The 25,707-nt window shown below is 39.2% G+C and overlaps 1 protein-coding gene across 1 annotated transcript in view; it reads left to right on the top strand.

Moving 5' to 3' along the window:
- Positions 1-25,707, top strand: part of glra4a (glycine receptor, alpha 4a) — a 44,378-nt gene that overhangs the window by 3,774 nt on the left and 14,897 nt on the right. Inside the window, exons 2-3 of the mRNA XM_056382116.1 lie at positions 22,833-22,963; positions 24,419-24,486. Of these exons, the coding sequence (XP_056238091.1) occupies positions 22,833-22,963; positions 24,419-24,486 (199 nt within the window). The remainder of the gene's footprint in view (positions 1-22,832; positions 22,964-24,418; positions 24,487-25,707) is intronic.

Here is a 25,707-nt window from a genome sequence, read left to right as displayed (position 1 = left end):
TTGTTTGGTGTCAAGTGTCTAGAATCCCCATGGATAACTGGCCCAATTAAGATGATGTAAATGCCACTGAGATACTTTCTAGCCTGACATCAATTTTGTTTAATAACAGAAAAATGTTCAGATATCTAAACAATAAACTTTAAATGTCAAATTTCATAATCAAAGAGCAAAGCTCTCTAGACTCTCCAGTTTGCACCAATGTTGAAAAATCTTCACTTAAGGCTGAGAAGTCATTATTTTCAGTTTAAGATCTCTTATTTACAGACTACTTTCAGGAGGAAACTGAACAACTTTTTACTGTGTAGGAACATAAACTGCATTCTTTTCAATGAAAGTTGGTATAAATTACAATGATAAGCCTTACTAAGGGTCCGTTCATACCCCAAATAGCCTGCCTATCTGTTATCAGGCATTATATCATAACATAATGTCAATTTTGCACTCAGTTTAAGCTGTTTTTTAGCTACTGCACCGTTCGGAAAAAAGTGTAAGAGAGGAAAGTTTGGGAGTGGGTCTGGTCAGGGTGAAGAGGAATGGGTGATAACATTTTGTACCAAATGACCTCTCTTAGGACAACTGTCCTTGAACACAGCTAACTTTTTCCTGAACAAACTTCTCATTTTAAGCACTGGTGAGCAATTGGTTGCAGGTTAAGTGTAGAGTTGCTTTTCTACAGCAAAATTAAATCATTTCATTACAATGGAATTGCCATAATCTGTGGAGTGGCATGTGAGGGTGAAGTAAATCCATACAAATTCTGTCCAGTTCTACTTTTGTGAATCGTGATGCACAAATTCACACTTTTGACCAACATCCAACTGTCTTGACAATGACCTCTGAGGAAGCAGACAGCCAGAGAGACCACAGATGGAGAAGGCCGTGTTGCACCGTCCATTTTTATTTACCTCCTCTGGCAGAATATAAGCTGATCCAGAATGGTCTGCAGACAGGTGTGGTAGATGTGTCAGTGGTACAAATCTTTTGAATAACTTGTGTGAACTTGTTGTCTCACTAGCAACTGAGCTAGCAACCTTGCTCGCTCGCAGCTGCCAAATTGGTGTTGGGAGAAGTTTGTCTTCAAGGCTTTATGTATATAAAGTAATGAAATGGACAGCTTCACTATTTATTAATTTAAAGTTGGAATAAACCGTGACATGGGCCATTCCTGCTCCAGGCCTAGTCAGGATGTCAGGGTGAAAGCTTTGCACTCGTCATATAACACGGCTGCTGGCGGGAGAGAGCGAGGACGATAATTACGCATCGTAAAAGTCCCAAAACGTGAGAAGAGCGGGAACAGGAGGCAAAATAACTCACTGAGCCACGGTGGTGAAGATATCACATGCCACACATGTTCGCAGAGCAAGCACATGTACGTACACACACACACACACACAGGGAACTTATGTTGGGAGAGCAGGCTGGGACAATACTGGTTGTTAGATATTGTGGCCGTCCAAAAATCTTGTATAAATAAGTTAGAAGAGAGCATGTATGAAAAGACCCCAAATGAAGACTGTAAATGAACTACTTGATTACTATAAGCAAACTATTTAAACAGAATTTATATGGGAACGACTCTGTCCCACACAGTTTGATCACTGTAAATGACGTCACTATAAGCAGTTTCCACTGTACTTGAAAGCAAGTTCACAGCTCAGAAAGCATTTTTCCTCTTTAATAACGTCTTATTGAAAGAAGTGATGTCAAGTCTGGAGAACAAAATGCCAGATGAGGAACCAGCCCAGTTTAGAGAGAACAGAAAGAAGCTCAGAGAGTAGTCAGTACATCACGACTCTACTACCGCATAATTTGTCAAGACGCTCAGATAAAGAAACTTATGCAGCTGTTGGACTCATTGTGAATCAAGATAAAGCGTCACAAACTTAAATTTAAATGTATGGTGAATAAGGGTTTTCCGAAAGGGAAAGGTTAAGACACTATGTTAAAACTCAGACCATATTTTAATGTTTACTTAAAATGTTGCTTTCAAATGATCAAGAAACACCTGTGAAAGAGCAGGCGCAAAAAGTGTTCCTTGCAGAAAACATTCTGCAAAGAAGTAAACGTGATTTAGTCAATCCAAACTTCAAAAGCTCAGTTGTTGGGCGAGGACACAATCTTTCTGTGATGGTTTTTAATTAAATTCTGATGGTAGTCCCAGCTGGTATAGAAGTATCTGCAACAGCAAAGTAATATCTGGAGGCTAGTAAACAGTAGCGGGAAGAGGACCGCCACAACTGTGTTCCTTTATTTCAAATGTTTCACAACTGACAAGGACATGAAAATATGGTTCATCCAAAGAATTAACATGAAAATGCACACCTTTTGCATAACGCTCTTAACTGAAATGAAAGCATATAAAAGTAATTAAAATAATAAATGAATGAAATCAAGATGTTGTTTGAGCTCATGTAGGATTTCACTTGTTAATCTTTTTTTAAAAGACAATTGTACATGCCAGTGGAAGAAAAAACAAAACTATCAATCGACTGTAACAGCAATTTCACCTTGAGTTAGAGTGTCACACTTTCGGGGCCCTGTTATCCTTTCTGAAAACACAGGAAATCCCCACACACTTGGCTGATACACAGACTAGAGCAGAGAGGAGTGCTGATGAAAAGGAAGCATGAAAGGAGGACAGATGGGATGTTTACGTGAGTTAATGACTAAAAAATGAGAGCCACGCTGGAGACAGGAGTCGAACAGACGGTTTGCTCTCCGCAGCCAGCGCCACCATGAACAGTAGTGGTATACTTATCAATGAAATATGAAGACTAGGGATACAAAGAAAATTCATCAAAAGATAAACAAAGAATTTATATTTTTGCCCTGGTAAGCCTTAAATTCCATTGAGGATAAGTTGATGATTTAATTGTAGCTTGTTAAATAAAACTTCAAAACAAGTCATTATTTATTCTGCTCACTCTCAGAGGAATGTAAGGATTTGTTTTAAACCGGTTAAATTTTGTGGTAACTGTCTTTGTAGCCTGAAACATTCACTTTCACAACTAAGGAGCCTTCCTCCTGATTATAAATTTGCTATGAGCAACTTTTAATAGGTTGGTGAGGACACATACTTGGCCTCACAGTCTAATCTGAAATCCCCGACAAGAAAGCGGTGTCTGACACAGATCTGCCCATTGCTTCAGTGGGCATTAAATTTGTGTTTGGATATATGGTGCAGGTGACAGCTTACTGATGGTCTCCAGCAGTCAGCCAGCACCTTCAGTGTTAGGCTGACACCCCGAGCTGAGAGATGTGACTGATGGTTTTCTGCCACTTTCAATCAAACCACATATGACCTTTCCCTCTTTCTGTAATATAAAATGTGCATTACAGTCTCATTCGCCACATCTGAAGACATGGTAATTTTCACTGAGATCATGATGCTCGAGGATAAAGATGGTGGTTTTATGCTTAGGGAGAAAATCTCCTGAAATATGCCAATTATCTTTATGAGCTTGTCTCTTATTAAGAATCTCACCATGAGTTTAAAAGCTATAATCAGTGACATCTTACAAAAACTTTCCATCCTGGAAGAGAAATCGGATCTCTCCCCTCCTTTTCCTTACCCACACTAAACCATGTGTCTGTGGCATGCCTCTGCTACCACACGTATCTATATGGATAAAGAGTTATGCCATGAGTCAAAGGAAGTGAATGAAACTTACCACCTCATCGCTACAAACTCAGATAAACCTGCCAAATGCAATGCAAGTAGACTTGAAGCAACATTAACCAAAGAAGTAGGAAGAGATGTAGAGACACTCTGGCAAAAAATCATGAAATTAAAGCTGCTCTTATCAATATATTTATAATAGTAATGGATGAAATTACTATTGATCATGTAGAAGGGGTTTCTTGCTGTAATGAACACACAGAGGATGATTACTTCCCCTCAGCTCTATATGGAACGTTTTAGTGTCTTTCAGGCTGAAATTTTACTGTTTTGATTCACACTTAATTTTCAGACTCAGAAAGACGCTTTCATCAACAACAAAAAAAACTCTGATAAAGCCGCCGTACACTACCTACCCAGATCCAAGTGGAAGACAGACAAAGTTAGAGACTGGCTGGTGAACACAGTGCAGACAGAGCAGAGCATTTAGCAGCTAAAGATTCGGACATTTCCATCCTGAGCTGGTGGAAACCAAAACAGAGCTAAAAGTGAGAGTGAATATCGGACTCAAATTTCTCAGGTGTACAGAAACAGTGGTAGGCGTACCGGACATCGGTCGTCACGGTGACAGTAATTAACACGCAGACAGTATGGAGAGCGGCAGACCTACCTTCAAGGAAGAGATCGTGATTTGGGTTGAAATAAGTACCTCATCAACATTACACGACCTTTGTTGTCATGGTTACAACAACAACAACAACTTGGTTAACTTTGTCTAACGATCATGGATAATAGAAACAACATAAACTGCTACTTCCACATATAGACTCGAACACCACTCTCCTGTGTCATATTCCTGTGTTTTGTTGACCCATCCATCCACCTCAACCTCCACCTGAAGCGGATTTTGTCGCTCTCTACTGCACGTTTCCCTTTGCTCCTGTCATAATTACTAAGGCCGCAGGATTTCACCTGACAACAAAACATAACTATAGGTCATAATAACCTGCTGCACAAACTTGACAGATGGATTCAGGTGGTGTCATTACTCACAAATACATGTGATTTTTTTTTGGTTTCAAAATGTTTTCACTGTGCACGAACCAAAACAACAGAGCACACAGAGTCTCGTTAGTATCTAGGTAACAAAGTGTGTGACACAGTGGAAGAGTAATGCAATTAAGTGGACCTCTCCACTCTTCTTCTCTGGCCCTGGCAGATTAAAATGGCCACTTATTGACTAGAGCAGCACTTTGGCTCTGAGGTTCACCACTGTAGGTCATTATGTTCTCTGCAATTAGGAACATGAAGTGGGGGCCCATTGTGAAACCCTCCATCATGTCATTATGTCTGACCATACAGTCCACGCTGATTAAACTTCACTCTCAGGGACAAGGCAATGTGAGGCCTACAAAACACCAGCTCTCGTAATAAATGGTTGGACAAAAAGAAACTGTGGGAAGTAGAGTCAAACTGAAGATCTGCTTCATAATTGAATCAAAATCTCGTTAACTGAAGCATTTAGAATGACCATGCTGCAATCAATCAGTAATTACAAAGGCATGTCATTTATCAGCCAAATGATGTAGGCAACAGTAGTGAAGCACACTACACATAGTAGTCACTAACTCAAAGTAAAATTTATACCGCAACCTAAACCATTACCTTAAATTGAGGTCATTTTGGCTGTTTTACTTGAAGCTACAGTTCAGTGTATGAAACATTGCAATTTTGATTCAGAATTAGATGAGTGAAAAAAAAAATCAAAACAGAAGGAGGATATCAAATTACACGTATGGACTTTTGACAATAATCAAGATCTTTATCAAACTTAGATCAATAATGATAATTTATTTAGAGCACAGCTTTAACTGTAACCTGTTTTGGGGTGGTGGTCTGCCTTGATTGAAACAAAAAGATTATTCTTATTGTTTGACCTTTGAAATTAATTGGACATTCATTTTTCAAAACTATTTCATTTTTGATTTGCTTTGAAAGCATGTAGACTAGAGAAACATCAAAACCTTAACTTTCACTGGTATACTCATCTGTGAATTATACCTGCATTGTTTTTACAGTAGGGTATTAGTTTTAAAAATAACCACAATCACCTAAAAGACAAGAGCCTAATCTTTCAATTCATGTACTTCATGTTCATAGTCATGTGAGTCTGCAAGCTGTAGTGCTAGCAGTCCAATTTTACCATGCTACCCTGTCCAAGGGAATTGTGGGGGAATAACATAGCTCATACTGTTAACATGATTTTTTTTACAAAGGTGTACTTATTGTCACCTTACAGCATTCCTATGACTGTCATGTAACAGCTCACTGATTAAAGAAGGCACTGCTTGGCTCATGTACCCACTGTGATCCTCTCAGAGACGGTACATCGTAACACCCAGTGAGGTCTACCTGCAGTGAAAGTAAAAGCCCAAACATCAAAACGTGTTCCTCTCGCTCCATTTTAGTCCACCTGAGGTCACAGATGACCAGTGAAGCAGAATTCGTCGGGTGGTGAAGGGGCTGCAGAGGGTCGTTGAGGAGGATTACAGCTGTGTTCGTCAGATAACACAATGGCAGAAAGAGGTTCTCTCCTCTCCAGCAGCATGAAATGAGAGTGGTCCATGTTGGGATACAAAGCAGGAGCCTGTGTAATTTCTCTACACACTGAATGAATTACTGCCTGATGTTAGGGCTCACTCTGGCCTGCAGGTGACCGTCTTTTATTCACAGCACAAAGATGCTTCAAGGGTAAAACACTACAGTTTATATACTTCCACAAATCCCTCGTTGTCTGACCTCTGGATCACTGGCAGACTTTTTCTCACCACATTAGTGAGATGACTAGTTGTCCTTGACAGGTGAAGTGCAGTATTCAACTGTAATGATATCATCGCACACTCCAAAAAAGGTGAACCAACTTTTTCTTAAGAGTAGAACACAAATAGTTTGAGCTCTGAGAGGTGTTGTTGCTAAGTCCACTGCTATTTTGTATCACACAACTTCACAGGGAGGATGGTTTTGAAAGGATGAAACTTTGACTAAGTCGCTACCAAGTATGTTTTTGCAAAATAGTTGCAGTCTGCAAGTAAGCCGTATTTAAAGTCAAAGTTTAGACATTTTAGCTTGTCAGTCTTATTATTTCATTATCTGTCATTGAGGCAGAACTAAATCACTGCTTCATGGATTCGTAGAACTGAGAAAGAGATAAGTACGCCTCATTGTGGACAAAACCATTTGAAAACGATCTAATTAAACATAGTACTGTTAAAAGAGATTAGTAAACCTAGTGAGCGTATTCATTTACAGAGCACATATTGGTGACAGGAAGTTTGTGGGTTATGTGAGAATAGCAAGATAATGTCATTGAAAAAAAAGAAAAAAAAGAAACCCTTTAGGTTCCTGATGCCATTTTTAAAAGTGCTTAATATTGTCATGCATTTTATGTATTTGGCAGTTATGAATGGTTTAACACAAATGTATGGATTTATGCATTACTAGTACAAAATGTTTCAGACTGAAAGTATTCATCACCAAGTATGTGAGTCTATTAGATCCTTTCCTGAGTCTTTAATTAACCCCCCCCCCCTTTCTTGATTCAATCAATGGCAGTGTTAATATGATGATTAGTAATCTTTATATTTTATGCCCAAACCAGACTGAAACTGTGATCCATGTGAAAATCTGCCCAAACCAGGCTCTGCTCAAGCTCATCACGTCCTATCGTTCTCCGGTGGGGCTGCAGACCTCAAGGGATTAATAGATTAATAGAAAAAGGCTTGTATAATTAATTAATAATTAGTTCTGCAATTTATTAAGTTCATATGTCAATCTAGACGAGACATAGTTTTGTCCATTAAAACAATTTAAAGACAGGCTGTCATGCGTGCACTTGATTTTACAGGGATAAATGAAAAGACTAATGTAGTCTTGGCACCATTTTTTGAATGTTGATAACTTATTATATCTGCTTTAAAAAGTCTATCTGACATCGTCCAGTTTACTGGAAAAACACAAAGTAGTTGTGAAGTTCATCTGATTTTGGACATATTGTCGCTGCCACATGCGAGTTACATGATAAAAAACAGAATGTAGCTGCTGTTTAGCAATAAAAGAGGCTTCACTGGTCGAAAGCAACTGGTGTGTTGAGATGGCAGTAATATTCAGCCCTTGCTCAGTCAAACAGCAGAAATGGTCATTTCAAGGTAAGCCAGTTAATATTTAAATGTCCTTGTATTAATGACGTCTAATTTCGAAGTCACATTGACTTTCGGGTAGAGATGACATCACGGTCGACAAGAATAAATGTGACATTTTATTATGGCTCATTTGAGGAGACGACTTGGACGTCTGGCTGATCTTCACAAGAAGTGATTTTATTGTGATTTTGTACTTGGTGACACACACTCTTTTAGTCATGCATGACCATACTTTGTTCATGGTTATCTCGGCCCACACATTAGGCTCAGAGCTTTCAAACCATCCAGGACCGGAGACGCGTCTTTATCATGTTGAACAGACACAATGCAAGTCTGAAAATGTATTCACCTTGGTGCCTGACCACTGAGACTCCCTCCATTTGTCTGTATGTTCCCACAAGACGCCCACATTGTTTCCTGAAATAGTGTGTCAAATCCTCTGGTTCTGCTCTTTGGAGGAGAAATGCGTGCTTTATTAAAAAGGGGCGAGTACACTTGATAAACGTGTCATGGACTCTGCTGATGGCCTGGGGTTATGCTGTTGTCATTTATTCAAATCCTGAAACACTTCAGAAATGTTTTTAATCTTTGTAATACATGTCTGCAGTGATGGGGCATTTTACACAAACAAAAAAACTGTTTCAATTCCAGTGAAACGTGGAAAGACTTTGCTTCTCTCTTATACAATGGAGTAATTAAATCCACCTGATAGTAAAGACATGGAGAAGGCACAACAGTGTATGTCCAACAGGATTACTTTGTAGTCTGTCTGAACTTGTTTTTCCTTAACAGGCTAAAGGATTACCATAGCCATATGCCTTTGTTCTTTGGAAAAACTGCAAGACATGCAATGCGTGTCCAGCACCCCAAGAGGCTCTTGTGAACAAGACATCACCCTGGAAAAAGTGCACAAAGCAAATGGAGCAATGCCTGAGTTGTCTCTTGGACTTGAGCCTCAGAGGAAATCTCACAGAGCCAGTGTCTGTCTCGCCTGTGGGTTTTTCAAAACATGAGGACATTTCTTCTTAACTGCCAGCTTTGTTCCATCTCAGACTTCCCTACCAAGACATAATCAGTGATTTGAAAATGGTACCATCTATACTGTTGTTCACTCAGACTGCAGTTAAAGCTCTTTTGTGTTTTTCTGCATCTGTCAGTATAAAATATGAAATATTTTAACTGGTGTCATACACAAGGACAGATGAAAAACAATCTCATCTTAAGGTCTATTCAGTACAGTAGTTGTGACCTTCATCATATTTCAGTTTTTTCTCATGTCACATGATAGAAAACTCCAGAACAACTACTTAATAGAAGTAACAGTGGGGGAGACATGTTTTGTCAGCTGTTTGAACTTTGAAACATCTTCAAGAGTATCAACATTACCCAATGGCTCCAGTTGTGATTTCCAACGTTATCACTTGAATAACAGTGGTGGATCGGACCTGCCTTTTCTCTGATTTACTCTGACTGTCAGCATCCTTTTGGGCTTGCCATCATAACACGATGTTCTGACACCTTTTTTATTTTTTTACCACTGCAGTAAAAACGTTGGAGACACTTTCCACTCATTAGGAATTTATCTCCCCTTGAATAACAGAACAACTGCAGCTGGGTAAAGTCTAAGACTAACTTTTTTGGCCTTCGCAATTTTAAGGATAAAAACATTGTATAATATATTGCTCTCTTATACAAAAGCTGGAACCTGCTCCTTTCAGTGAGCATATCTACTGTTGAACTGTAAATGATTAGTGTTTGAATTCTCTACTTTTTCAAGTATCAAACATTACTGTGTATTTGGCCCAATACAGTAGTATTGAAAATACCACCTAAATTTGGTTTCCTTCTAATAAACTGTCTGCTGTGCACAGTTTGAGAAAATCTGTTAACTGGAGTTTACTGTTCAATATTTAAAGAAAATGTTTTCCCTTTTAGGTGTTTAGGGCTTTAAAAGATCTCTACCTGTTGACATCAAAGGGCAGTTGGCATGTGTTAACTAGTTAGAAAAATGCAGTTACATTTCCCTTTTCTTATAGCTGATAAAAAGTAAAAACTAGCAAGGAAACAGGACAAAAAAAATGCAATATAATTAAGTGCAATAATAAATATCCCTTTATTTAATGTCCATTTATAAAGAATCTCCCATTATACCTCTGTCAGAGAGCAAGGACATACAAAAAGAAAAGCACAAAACAGGTTCAAACAGTGCAAAGTTCTCTTTAAAAAAGGTAAAAAAAAATCATGCTTAGTGAAATTCTACATTAACAGCATAAGTGAAATAAGGAACTGACATTTCACAAAGCAGTGTTAGGCTGCCTCCTTTATGGGTATGATTCAGAAAACCCCTGGTAGACTGAGCTCCATGGTGGCTTTGTCATGATGCTGTTGGTTCCAGCCAACAGTTTGATCAAGCGAAACAGGCCAGCGGCTATGCCTACAACTTCCTTCCTCTTCGCTGTCATGTCCAAAATATGGGTCATGTAGAGTGCAGTGACGGTCTTTGTGTGGGTTTGGATGTAACTTATGTTTTTGTGGGAACATTTTTCTGTATTTGCTGTGCCTCGTCCTCCTGGGCTGAAACCTCACTCTTCCGTACAGATTGACAGCAAAACCCCGATAGCTTTTATCCTTTGTGCTTGGTCCACCAGTTATGGTCCACCTGTGCCTTAAAACACACTGACTCGCCCACTGGCACTTAGATTTCTCACGTCCCTCCTACAATGCATGCTTACTAATGTGGTGCTATGGTCCTCGGGGCAAAATGAGCGCCACCAAATCTTACTTCCTCCATAAGCGGCAACAGTTAGCAGTTAATAACCATTAGGGAGCAGCCAGAGGAAAGTCAAAAAATGCAGAATACTAACCAAAGGCTAACTCCATAGCAGCAAAAATACCATTGCATATGCAGCTTAAAGCAGTTAGTAAATGGCTAAACAAAACAAAAAGATTACGATAGCTGTAAATGAGCTAGTGGTAACAGGAAAACAAGCATATGCTATCAAAGAATGTGATTTATATGGAGACAGATGGGAGCTGACACCTCTATCCATATTCATATAGGTGCACGTAGCAAATGGAGAACATTAATCATCACAGCCAAGCAGTCTACAGCTTCTAATTACATGTTCACTGTACACCTTTAGACTGGAGTCTACTTCTGTAAGATTCCCGCTGTAGAGATTTCCCAGTGGCCTTCAAAACTAGAGAAGGATGGGAGGGGTATGTGGAGATGCAGAGCCCAACATGTGGAGGCACACACAGCCTTCTTTTTATACGTTGAAAATGCACATGCACACGCTCTGTTGTGCTTCATTATGTCATGCGATTACCATCCCAGTTTGGCTGCAGCGAAAAATCCAATCTTACTGGTACCCCCTTTTACTTCTATCCACTGCATTGCATTACCTTGACTACAGTACATGGAGAAGATGAGAGAGACAAATAGTCTGCTTTGATCATGATGTTTATACCCTCCTGCATTTGAACACAGACATTCAGCTTACAGCGAGGCTCATAACAATATAAGCATAAACTGGCATGCAGGCATACATCAGCTGTGATAGCTTCAAGAAACCATACAAGAAGTGTTGAATGTGCAGATGATGAGATGCATGCATACACATGTATATATGTTATATATAATATATATGTGTGTATACATACATATATAGGCTAGGCTCTATTTGCATGAATCTAAATGTGCTGTGTTTTGTGTTTGATGCAAGAGAACAAAATTAACAATTATTTCACTGCTTCACAGTCTGCAGAAACATGACAAAACAAACCTAAAGCTTATGTGGTGAGCAGCTGTCTACTGTATTAGGATAAAGCCTCAGTCCATCTCAAGCCCCAAAGCAGACACATCAAAGCAATCTTTTGCAGTCAGTACAGTCCCTTCTCTCTATCAGAAATCCTGCTAACTCTGTTTCTCAGAGACTGACAGGAGGCAATCCGCGGTGATATCAGATCTTAGACGTGGAAAAGGTGGCCTGAATACAGAGAGGCTTGGAGAGATATCTGGAGGATGGGTGGGTCTTAGGATGCTCTATGCTAGATTCATCTCCCTCAGGGGGGGAAAAGGTGAGTTCCTCAGGTTTATCACAGAAATTGCCATTTAAACCACCACTGTTGGATACCATTAGTCTGTTTGATTTAACTTTGGGTAGAGCCAAGGAGGTAAATGCTGAACACTTCATATACAATTAAATACATATTTTTCCAACAAAGTTGTAATGCTAGTGGCTAGATGGAAAGGGGGCTGTAGATTAAATGACCTCAGTTGAGTCACCGTTAATTCAAATGTCAATGATGACTGTTGGTTTTAGCTAAGAATATACATTTGATACCATGTGTAATATAATAATGATTCACATTTAACAGGGAATAAATGACTAGGCACATGAAGGATCCCTCTTCCAAGGCTATTGTGTGGTTAGCAAGTATCCAACCAAGTAGTAGGCTACCATAACTCCTTCTTCCCACATAAGTGTTTCAAGTGGTGATATTGTGTCTTGTATCCACCATACCAGTGGTACAATGAAGAAGTTAACTCCCTTAGAGATGTGTATCCATGATTTGTTCATATCTTGTTCAAGTTATATGTTAGAGAATTCAGAAGCTGTTGACCGTGACCATCCGCTTTTCCCTCCATTTTTTCTCTCTCAATTATCCCATGTCGCTGTGCTGGGAGTTTGAGTCTTAGAGTAACACTGGGTGGCACCAGCATGTTTTTTGACAACGAATGACATTTTATCTCAATTGTCCATATGTTTGGCATAATGGGTTTTTAGAAGAGCAGTGGGGTACTGTAACCACTAAGGATGCCATTTACATGGTTTCTAAGGATTAAGGTGCAAAGAAACCGATAACCACCCATCAGTGGAAGTGACAATATCAGATGAAAGTACAGGTTGATGGTTAAGATCACAGCAATAAAGTCCTGGAATTACCATTGTTTGACAGATTGTACAATGTCATCTAAAGTAAGCATACAATTTAATGGCAGAGCTCTCATCTTTAACATGTTTGACATGTCTGCATATTGAAGTGCAGTTTCTTCTATTCCCAAATTTAAATGTAGGAATATTTTCTAAGATTAACTCAAAAAAGAAGAATATTTAATGCGTGTGGGCTGAACAATTCATTCTGTCATAGCATTTTGACAGCAGATTTAGAAATTATGAGTTGGAGAAAGTGTGGGACAGTTTCCTTCAGATTTAATGGCAGTGTTCAGAAACCCAAGAGATAAAAGAATTAATCACAAAGAGAGATATTATATTTCACACAAATATGAATTTTAAGTCACTTGCCTAGAATGTATTAGAGTGCTGAAGATTACTCAAGGCTGCATGGGAAAAAGCCCGGGGTGGTAGTTGGAGTTCAGCGTAGTAGAAACAGGCCATCATTGAACAAATCTGTCATCAAGCCACAGCTCATTGTGCCCTTGTCATTACTGTGGCACAAGCCTGGAAACGTCATTTCTGCTGGGTACTCCAGAGATGTCAAGCCTCACTCTCACAAGATTAAAGATTGCATTACAAATTAGTACACACGAGCGTCAGCACAGAGTTGCGATTTACTCTGGGTTAGCATGGATTAATCTAAATCATTAAACCCAGGGTTTGCATTGAGACAGCTATATAGAGTACTTTACCAAGAAGTATATTCTACTATTAGCATTGGCTCATGGTTGAACTAATTATACTTTACTGAAAAATAAAAGATCAAAGTTAACACTGTGGAGAATAGAGATAGTTCAAAGATTGGGACTGAACTGAAAGCAACCCTGTAAACACCTGTAACGCCCCGTCTGGATAGTTAAGTAACCTTTTTGTTTCTACTAGTGTTCTTTGTCTCGTACTTCCTGTTTTTTTTTTTGATACTCACCTCTTGTCTCATTTATGGTCCTTTACTTACTGCCCTCATGTGTTTCCCTCCTGTGTGATCACCTGCCCTGCCCTTATGTGTTGCACCTGTGTCTCATTATGTCTCCCCACCTCCTGAGTATATAGTCTTAGTGTCCCCTTCCTTCTGCGCCAGTTCGTCTTGTTCCCTTGTGACAGTGTTCCAACATTTTTCCTTGTGAGTTTCTAAGGCCAATAGTTTCCTGACCTGTTTTTGCCTTGACCTTGCCTTTCGCCTACTGATTTGGACACTGTTGCCCTTCTGACTGATCACCTCTGCACCGACCTCGTTCTGATTAAAAAGGACTGATTTTTTAACTGAGTCTGTGTCTGCATTTGAGTTCAAGCCTGTGGTTCAGCATTGATAAACACCAATATCTTTATCTAGTGGGAGTCCTCTGCCACTGTTTAAAGTACACTAAATCCCCCAACCATCTTTGTTCTTCTTTCAGCTGTATATCCCCTGCTGAGCAATGAAATATACACCGTTACATTTATTATGTATATACCTGTTCTATTCACTTCCCTGAACATATACGACAGCGTCTGGTGATATTCTACATTTCTCTGTCAACAAATCTCAAACTAAACCAATAAACTGATTGAACTAATATAGATTGATTTCCTGTGTAGCTAAACCTTGATATAATATAAACTTCTATTGTTGTCCAGAAATGATTAAAAACACATTAATAAGCCCAACCATGACACTGGCTGGCATGTTCCTTCGTTACAATATATATGGGCACTGTAATCTATTTAAGGTTGATACCACATACACTGCAGGTACTTGCACTGAATATACAGCTTCATAGTCCCTAACAAATGCACCATTTACTAGTGTTTGAGTATCATTTGCTACGAACTACAGTGACAGACAAATTCATTGTTGGGTTTGGCCTTTTCATGGGATTTATTGGGAAAAGCACATTTTTAGAATGTCACCAGCTTTATGCTTTAAACTCTCTCTATGTATCATTCAGATAACCATAGTTATTAATGACTCCAGTGGCCATTAAGTGAATTTCAATCAGCAAGTGCTGGCCCAAGTAATGTACGTAGAAATCAGTCCAAAGACAACAGAGAAAGTCAGGGAAGGTGTCATTTTTTAAAAGTTACGTTATAATCCCTTTACACATTGGCAATAAAAAAAAAGTTGCAAATAGCTTCACATTATTCAAATAGTACCTTTAACAAAAGCAGCAAAACAGAATGTAGCTCATTGTCTTGTTTAAGTGTAGATAGTATCTAAGCAGGTAATGGTGTCAAGAAGGAGAGTCTTTAGCTCATCAATCTCCCCCTGCATAATGACAGATATTGCTCTACAGATACCGAAAAAAATTTACTGATTCATAAGTAATTTCAAATCCATCCATCTTGTATTTTATCAACATAGAATATGCATGTATGCCCTGAAGGTTTCTCCCATGACATCATAAACCCAGTGGAACAATTTCTAGTAATCTGCCTTGCAAATGACACCTTTGTACTGAATGCTTAACCTGCACACAATTTTTCATTTTACCTCAATCCTACTAATCTCTGATTTATAGTTGTACATTCTGACTGCATCCATTTTGGCCTCCATTGGTTGTTTTAGTATATTTTTCCAACCTCACAAAGTCTAAAGTTGTGATCCATGTTTCCACTTTACTTTGGTTACCGACTAGTCTCAGTGAGAAGCTTTTAACAGAAGGAAGCTCTGTCTATATCTGTGTTTCCATACCTCGAGGTGTCACTGCGCAGAGTGGCAGTGGTCATGTCACTGAAGATGAATGTCTAAGGGTAAATTGCAGTGTGCTCCAAATCCCATTCCCCAATGAGCCTATTGATCAAAAGGGGACAACAGTAGCCAAAGGCCATCATATACAGTAATGTGAAGACAATGGCTACACAGGTCATTTAAGACAAAAAAAAATGACGTCAATGTCATTGTATTACCATAAAGCATGCCATCTGTATTTTGATATAAGGCCTGTCACTAGCATGAGTCAATTCGTATTGGTTGGTGTGAAAGTTGTGTTGATTGTCCAGAAGGCCTGCATTCAACTTCATAGTGAGAGCCCTGCTATGAGAGCAATTCCTAAGGCTCAAGTGGATGTCAAGGTCAATTTGACAAGTAGGAAATTAGAGCAATGTGTTTCAACAGGCAGAGAAAGCAGTTTTGTTCTCTTTCCCATTATGCTAATGGCACTAAAAAGTTGGTATGTTCATGCATGGATGTCTAATGGCCTTGATATCCCCCAGTGCTTCCTTGTAGGAAACCAGGAACAGACATACTGCGAAATGATGTGCTTTTCTGATCACCAGCTTCCTAATGAAAAAGCAATTAACAGAATATGTTTGCACTCCATGGGCAGAATCCCATCCCACCTAATTAGGAGTCATTTCGGACCGTTACTTCCAAATCTGAGGCTCAACAAGGTTGAAGTTATACAGAATAAGACGATAAGTTACTGGCAAAATGCTTCATGTTGTTATTAAGTGAAAACCAATCAACCAGTTTTGTGTAGCTGAGCAAATGCATGTGTTTAATATTCATGTCTGTCCATATTTGTAGGATATACTTAAGCTTTATATTGTAAGAAAATAAGAGGACGCAGTGAATTTTGCAGATGTAAACAAATGTTGGTCTCTTGCTGACCTTGCCACCCTAACCCCTCTCCCCAGTCCTTTTATGTCCTCATATATTTGAGCCTTATGTACTGTACACACAATGGCAGCTCCAGCCTCTTTTCTTTTACTGTGTCTGGTCATATATTCCTTGTAACCAAATGATGCGTTGTGCTGGAAGTGGGTACAATTTCTCTAGGTCTGCCTCCCCACATTCATTTTAGATATTATCTACTATGGAAGCTTGTAAAGGGTCAACCATTAATGCTTTATTGGAACCATTTTGCGTCTTCATATCCTAACTGGAACTCAAAATTAATCTTAAAACACTAGTTGCAACAGTCCAGTATTCCAATATTAAATTTAAGGAGGAAGTAGTGTGCCCTGTATGTTGCAAAGCAGAAAGGAAGTGTGTGTAGGTCAACTTTCATGCAGCAGACAGAAGTTTGTGTTTCATCCCAGACCTGCAGTTAATGTTGCCTTTTTATTAACTGTGACGATGATCTTTCCCTGACCTTAGTGTTTTAGATGCCTGATTATAAAGAGTAACTTAGCACCAGGGGCTTGCTAAATTTGTTGAGTTACTCTTTTAGCATACACTTACCACTGTTCATTTGCCATAACCATGATCTTTCCCTAATGTTCAGAAGAAATTTTAAGTGTTGTCTCTGAGTTCTTATAGGGCAATACGGTGCAGCTGAAGACATGTATGTGTCTGTACCTACCCATATTCTGGTTAGGGCTCTTTACATAATGTTTTGGGATGAGCACATATTACAAACAAATGTTGGCCACCATGATTTTTGACTGACGGAGTGTTTTCCTGTGAGAAAAATTGGAAAACAAGACAACCATGGCCAACACTGCTCCATGCATCCTTGTATGCAGAAAATGACTACATGCCGTTTTCTTGAACCACTGGTCATGTGTACACATACTTTGATTAAAATTAATGGCTGACTGAAAATTTGTTTCAGGCCAGGTGGGGTGGAACGGTAATCAAAAGCCGACTAGCTTTTCTGATTATTTTTACATACAGTGGCTTCCCATGGTGGATCTGCTGACAGCACAGTCCTGACATTTTTGTCCTAACATTTCCCTCTCATAGCTGTAGCCTACACTAGCTTGAGCTTTGAGCCATACAAACTCCTGGTAGAGCACATGCCTTTTAGGCTCAGTCCTTACTGCAGCGGCCTGGGTTCAAACCCGATTCAGGCCCTTTACTGTCATCCCCTCTCTCTCTTCCCTAACTTTCCTGTCTCTCTCTCTCACTCTCCCTTTTGCAATAAAGCCAAAAATAAAAAATAAAAATGGCCAAAAAATAACTTTAAAAAAAGAATAGAAGAACTATAGAAGTACTGAATCTTTAAGTCTATAATTACTTTACATGTCAATATCTAGACAGGATTTTAGGATTAAAGTATTTCAATGTGTATTTATTTAGTCTTCTTCTCAGAGAGATTCAAGAATTAAAATAGAAATATAAAATGTTCATAAAAGCAATAAAGATGTACAGTAACACCGGCTGACATATTGAAACTTCAAAGATACTAAATCATTCCCCAGCAGCTGTGAAGGTGTGTTTAAATGTGGCAATTTTATATAACCATCTCTCTTTTTCTGAAACTTCAAAGTGTGTGTATATACAATTGTATTTCAGCTTTGAGTCAACTTTACTTTAAAAAGCCAAATCAAATCCCTTGTTAACAGCAGAGTGACAGCCAAAGCTCCATAATGGAAGGAAAGGAAGTTGTTGCGTATTCTCGACAGCAGTCTGGCACGGATGCTCAAATGAAAGGGATGTAGAGGGAAGTAAAAGGTCAGGCTCATTAAATGTCAGCAAAGAGCATCTTAATAATTGAATCATTCAGACAAAGAACCACATAATTTAGTTTTGAAGGGTTCTGTGGAGCCACTTGCAGTTACACTTGTAGTTTAATGGTCAATAGAAACTAGATTTAATTTTAAGAGTGACTGTTTTACAGTACATTAACCTCAAAGGTATTAATATCTAAAAGCATTTGCCTAACACATACAATATACTTTTTGTCAATAAAGACAGCCATTAAAGATTCCAGCTTTCTCTCTTTCTGCACTGTATCTAAAACCTCTATCAGTCTTCACTCCGCACACAGGTGTGCAAATTTTCAGACATATGGGTTTAAACTAAAAACTCAAAAGACAAAAATTTTGACATGCTTGTAAAACAGATTTGGGCTGTATCTTATTTCACCCTCTCCATGCTATAAGATAGCTAGTATTCAAGCATGGATGGCATCATACACAATAGGAAAGTGTCCAATTAGAAATGCATGAAGGCTGACCGAGAGGCGACGTAGGTTCCTGAGGGAAAGCAGAAACCCACAGCTACTCGCACAGCCGAGAGTTCAGCCATATAGTCACACCGCAAAGAAATGCTGAACCTCTGATGTGCATATTCCAAGATGGATCAGCTAATTGATGCCAAATATCTCTGAATTTGATGAATTTGTGTCTAAGATTAGAATTACCATTAGAAAAATAAATTACCAAGTCATCCTCAAGAAGCCATTGCAAATATTAGAGTGCTCACAAATAAGGAAATTAAAGAAAAAAACGTTTTTTTCAATTAACAATAAAAGTGCAAATAATGGAGATTAATGAAGCTTAAATTTGCATTAATCAAACCAGAAACACAAAAAAGAAACACAGATATCAGACACATTAGAGGTGTATCCACTCTGTGCTATACAACAATGAAAAAGGCCTAACTGGAAATTATCTTTAATACAGTTTAAGACCACTAGAGTTTGTGATCAGTATTGTTCTCAATACTGATCGCCATGAAAATAATAAGACTTTTCACATTTGAGGAGTGCCATATTGCCGCTATCTTGTGTGTTCATTACCATCAACAAGCCGAAATGACTCGCAGAGAAATGACACTCACAATCCCAGGCCATATTTCGCTAGAATTTGCTGTGGAAGTGTGTTGTTTAAATAGTTTTGACTTCAGAGCACGGACACAACAATGAACAGTGTAATAAGGCAAACCTTATCTTATGGGCTAGACCTTCGACGTTTTGGAGATACTGTGTTGACTGTAGTGAACCCCTTAATGATTTTCACACCAGAAACATCATCAAATTGACCATTTTCATCAGTTTTGAGCAGGCCAAGCCTTCAATAATCACTGCCAACATGTGCTATTGTGTCAGCTAGCAATTCTTCTTCTGCCAATATTTCTTTAAGACTAAAGAGTTTACTGTCACAGTCATTTGTGTCTGAATGCTTGTGACTACCTGTCAGAGTAAACTCACACTTGAGATCAAACAGGATATTTTATTTTTTAGCCCTGGTTCGTAAAACAAGTACAACCCAAGAGAGGCCATTCGTTATCAATGGCTTACTGTAAGCTTAAGGGTCAAACCATCAATCCATCTCCCTGTGTAACTGTGTGCATTTGTGATAGTGTGTATGTGTGTGTGTGTATGTGAGAGAGAGGGGGATGGAAGGGGTACCAATATAGTGTAACATCAGCAAAACTACAGAGTGGACCTCAGCCAGAAGCAGTGGAGTGGAGTCAGGGGACCAGTGAGAGTTAAGCTTTATAATGTAAGAAAGACTGAGATATGTGTGCAGCTCCACTGGGAAAATAAACCAAAAGGTGCTGGCTGCTGGTATTATTGTTAGCCACACTAACTGTGAGGCTCCAAGGATGGAAACTATTCAGTGGTTAGCCATGAAACTGTTTGTATGTTATCATGCTTATATAGCAGCTGTCATGAATTCTTCTGCCTTCACTATGCCCACATGGCTATGCAGCAAGCTAAACAAGCTTCCAATAAAAGGTTAAAGGCAGGACTTGCTCATATTAGTAGTACAGCACAGTAAATAGTTTAGTAAACACATCGGGTCCACAAGAGTAAACATGTTACATGTATGGATGAATCTTTAAGGCCAAATTGTCAAAGTGAACTGACTATACTGATTAAATCTGTAGCTCGCCTCACTGGTGACTAAAAGAACCGTTGTCAGGTCAGCTGTGAGGTGGATTACTTAACTGTTAAAACCTTATTAAGTCACTGCAAAAGCCGTGGAGACAGTCATGATGTGATGACTCGATGTTGTAAGTAGTAGCTTACTGAGCTATTAAACTTAGGAACAGCGGTTGTCTAGGCCTAAGTCAGGACTGAACTGAGCCAGCAACAGGCTAAATGTACTGCTGACCTGAAGGTCATCAGAATCAGCACTGAAAGTTGCATTGGTATCAACAGCGATGCATTCACTTACTGCAGTGCATGCTAAATATGTGCTAACAGCGATGCAGTCTGATGGGAAAAGTAAACAAACCACATTGCTGATTTGGATAATTTCCTTCAGTTAGGTTAGAAAAAAAATCCTAGCCACTAACAAAGTTATGGCAATTTACACCTCTGAGTGAGTAAGAGGAGAAAAGTGCCTCATGAAAAAAAACAAATGTAATGTCTCAAATTAGAAACAGGTCATTATTATTGCCAAAAAAGAAAAAAAAAGAGATTTATACAGATGGTTGCATTGCTTTACATTCGGACATTGTAGGACAATTGACAGCATGCAGGTTTCCCCTCTGTATGCTGGGAAGCAATTACAAATCACTGGTGAGCAAGGGCATTTCAAATGTAGGTGCGTCAGTGAGCAGTGTGTGTGGAGAGCAAACAAGGAATGGCTAAAAAGTTAACCCCATTAATGCTAGTATATTCTGTGGAGAAAGATTCTCAGCCTGAGAGGGTGTACAGGAAGGTAGATGACTTAGGTGGGTCCAAATAATAGGGGCAGCACCAATGATGGTATTCCATGGAATTGCCCGTTCCTCTGAGGCTAATAGTGTGCAATTAGCTGGTGAGCCCTGATATTTTAGGTGCAATAGAATATTAAACTATAGCAATAACTATTTTATGGAAGAGCTTCATAATATACAGTGTGTGTCTGTCTTTGTCAGCAGGATTACGCAAAAAGTATTGAAGTGATTTGCACCAAACTTGGTAGAGCGATGGGCCAGAGAAGAACCCATTCAATTTTAATGCAGAAATGGTGAATGTGGCGGATCCAGGAATTTTGTATCACTTTTTTTAACATTACAAAATAAAGTATTTTTCAACATTTTTTAGCAATTTCTTAGGAAATAATGTATGGATCCTGATGGAAAAAAACAGGCATATGACGTTGACATCTATGAGTTTGTACAATTTGGTGCAGTTAATAATTAATATTAAGTAACAATGCATATGGCATCAGCACATTCAACATGCAACTAATAAAATTACACAATAGCAAAGATGGTTGCGACATAGCAATGAGACAATTCATGATGCTGTAGAGCTGTATGAATTGTATAATGTCATCTTTTCGCACAATAGATCGTAAAAGCATACAGCCGTCTTGCTTAAGGTATACTTGACAACAAAAGACATGTGTAGGATTGTTAGGCCTTAGCAGAGGTGTGCACTCTATTCAGTGCCATTCTAGTTTCCATATGATTTCTAATGTTGTCTACACTATTACAAATGGAAAATCTCTTAGGATCATCTTGGCTTTACTCATGAAGTCCTGAAAAGATCCTCCACAAATTCTTCCAATCCTGTAGCCCCTGACAATGCAGTTTATGTGACTCTAAATACAGTTAAGAGGCCATAAGATTGGTGGATCAGTGGCTGGCTCCAAACACACTCATGAGAACACAGGGCATCAGCAAAGCTGTGCCTCAGAGGGGATTGAACCCCCCCCCCCCCGCCCCCATCTGTACTCCAGAGTTTCAGATCATGACAGATTGTGAACTGTTAACAATTGTATCAAAGCATGGGGTGCAATCAGCTGTGCTACAACAGGAGCTCATAAGAAATCCACTGCATAATAAACCAGGGTTTCCTGGCTTAAAGAGCGTTTCCCTCATTCCTTCTGTCTTTCTTTGCTTCTTTAAGATTGTCTCAGTCCTCCTTCCTCTCTTTACTTTCTCAGGCCTGTTGGTTATTCCTGTCAGTGGCTGCCTGAGCCTCACCAGAGCTTGTATCAACTTCTTCCTCTCCCCTGTGTGACATTCATAGCATTACAATTGAGCCATCAATCTGTCAAGTCTTACCCCTGCTAAGCCACAAGCAGCAGGAAGCGCAGGAGAGGGACGAGTTTACCTCTGCTTCTGTTTTGCTTCTCTCTAGTCGGGGCCTAACAACAACGATAAGTCTCAGACATGATGTGAAATAGATAAGCTTTTAGTCGCCAGCTGAGTCAAGCTATTCAGTCGTCATTTTTCACCCTCATTTCCCCTTCCACCGCTGGGTATTTTTTGCTGATGACTGACTTGCTGATAGCTGTTGGCTTCTCATTCTGTTGGTTTCTCATTATCCCCCCCCACCACCACCCCCAACTGCTACCTCTTATACATATACACTCTCCTCCTCTACTATTTCTCAAATCCTCTCTCTGTTCTTTCTGTTTGTATTTGTTCCCCCTCTCCCCCCTCCTCTCCCTGGGTAATGTCAGACTGAGCTCCTGTAAGGAGGAGATAAAGCCCCCCAGCAGGGCAGGACCACAGCTGTCGCCTTCTGACTTCCTGGACAAGCTCATGGGGAGAACGTCAGGCTATGATGCGCGCATCAGACCCAACTTCAAAGGTACAGTACATGCCGAGGCCGACCGACAGCAGCCCTCAAGAAAATCCAGTGGAAAGCATGAGCACAAAAAAATACACAAAAAGAAAAAACAAAGACCAGTGGATCTGTGCTGTGAAAGCTAAGCAGCTGACCATTCTCATGTGTATGTGCTGAACGTTGTTCTGTCTATAACTATAGTGTGATTTTGAGGTTCCCGGCCTTCCACTATACATATATTGCATCAGCTTGTCCTCGTTTTCACCCCGGTCGGTTTCAAAGACTACGGTTGGTTCAGCATTTAATTAAGCCTTTGTGGTGACAGCCAGCCATTTTGTTGTTTTGCTTTTGACTTAATTTAGGGATAGAATATTTTACCATGCAGTACAAGAACACTGTCTTCTAGAAGTTACATTTATATACTATTTAAGTGTATTGACAATTATGTTTTGATGGAAAAACAATTGCTGCCAAAACTAGGGCAAGGTTGGTGCATCCAAAGCACAGGACTTAACACTGGGGTCCTCATCCTGAGTCCTGTGGTCTGGTTTGTAGTAGGCAGGGGGTTTCAAACACTGACATTTAGCAATGTCAAAAAATATAAATAAATAAAAAAGTTAATAATAATGGCTCTTTTCACTTCTGTTATTCTTTGTCTTAATTTTTGGGGGATAATCATGTTCATCATGGTTTTGGAACTTCGGTTTCAATAATCTGGGGGCTTCAGTCAGTTACTTGTGGGCTCATACCCGAGCCCTGTTTTTTTACCTATATTTGTCTACATTTTGGCACTGTTAAAAGTTTGCTGAATTAGTTATTGTCAGCTCCTGTTTGCAGTGTACTCATGGATGAAAACTTCCAAGTTCTGGGATTGTATGCATTTCTTCTCTAAGTGGATTTATGGACATTTATGGGTGATATATATCAGAGATATTTTGAGTGAGTCATACTGAATCTACAGTTATTTGCAAATACTTTTGCAAAAACCTTTCCTCATCATATTGATAAAACACAAATTGGGTGACGTTTCATGTATTTGTTTTGCAAAGTAGTAACATATAAACATAATTTGGCGAGACAATTGCACACCGACAGAGCAGACACATCTCTTTGACCTTCCTTGGTCTTAGTTTTAACAATCCCAACATTAGCCATTTTTCCCCCTAGAATTTCTCTTAAATCTTTTCAGTTTGGTTTCACTAAATTAGATTTTTTAGCTGTAATTACACTTGAAGTGACAGGCCTGAAAAAAAAAACATATACTTTCTCTAAGTGTCTTTAAAGAGCAGCGGTAGCACTGGAGATGGTGTGACTTGCACTGTAGCAACATGAAAAGTAATGGAGAAAATGATGTACATTTTAAGAAGCCTCGGGAGATGTACATTATAATTGGCATGTTTAATGCACACAACAGTGTGATCTCATGAATCCTGTCTGAAGTGAAAGATGTGAAATTCAGGCTGTTTTTTCTTCCCTCAGGTCCACCTGTGAATGTCACCTGTAATATTTTCATCAACAGCTTTGGGTCCATCACAGAAACGACAATGGTGAGAAGACCATGACAATTTCAAATGTTGCACATTCAGAAATGCAAATGTGTTCTCTTAAAAGCAGTTTTATGTTTAAGACTGATAATTAATGTTTTTCTTGACATGATTATGGGAAATGGTTTGTGGTTTCTTCCGTTACATCTCTCCCATGATTTGCACAAAAAAAAAAAAAAAAATCTTTAAGCGCTCCATCCTCTTTCTTTCCTACAAACTTCTTTGCCAGTCCACTCTGTGCTGAAGCCATTCCCTCATTTCTGTGTTTCCTGGAGCATAACAGTGCAACCTTCAGAGACCAGTGGGTCACTGACATACTGATAATGAACTGTCCACTCTGCAATTAAAATGAAAAATTGAGAAAATGAATGAAAAGGGGGCAGAGAGAGAGGACGAGGGGTTGGGGAAAAATGGCTGCCCTCGAGTCTGCACTTACAGTGTTATAACTGCTGGATCAGCATAAAATAGCAGTGAATTGTTTAAGGGTGGCTAAGGGAGGTGCAGAAGGCCAGACCTCCGGTCAGGTTTGCCCAGAGAACGACAATACTAATGATGTCACTGTGTGCATTGGTGAAGCATGCTTTTTATTTTGATAAATGAAGTGAACAAGGAAAGCAACCATCTACAATGCCGGAAGATGAATTCTGAATTAATTGCACGGATTAGAATTCTAATTTAATTACTCATGTATGCTGGCTGCAGGCAGGAGTGATTGTGTTCGGCATTTGTCCTTGGCCTGTCTTGTATTGCCTACCCTTTGTTCACCAGCAGCACGTCTGCAACAGTTGAGCAAACAGTTCACCATCTTAGTCACTTTTAGTAAAATCTGACAAATATGGTCAAACAGGGGCATCTCAACAAGAGTGGTGCCTTTATTATCTGGCATCATTACAATATATGTCACAATTATAGTGTTCACCCATGAATATTAAACATTTAATGTAACTTTTATTCACAGAAACAACATTTGTCAAATAAAAACACTTATTTGCCAATTTTCTACTAACAACCAACCATTTGATTGTTTTAAGTCCTCTGAGACCAACACTGCTCTCCACATCATGATGCTGCTCATCTGCAATCTCCCAATAGTGGGTGCATGAGTGCATTTCTGTACTTAATACTGTTAGTAATTAAATTGGGCACAATGGAAACATGATAGTACATCATAGTCTATTCTCTAGTGATGTAGGATTCTATCCTTGCACTTAAATAAAACTTATG

The sequence above is a fragment of the Seriola aureovittata genome, chromosome 8 (assembly GCF_021018895.1).
Source record: "Seriola aureovittata isolate HTS-2021-v1 ecotype China chromosome 8, ASM2101889v1, whole genome shotgun sequence".
In the NCBI taxonomy this organism is placed as follows: Eukaryota; Metazoa; Chordata; class Actinopteri; order Carangiformes; family Carangidae; genus Seriola; species Seriola aureovittata.
Note: the sequence above shows the minus strand (reverse complement) of the source record. Positions and strands in the feature narration are given on the sequence as shown.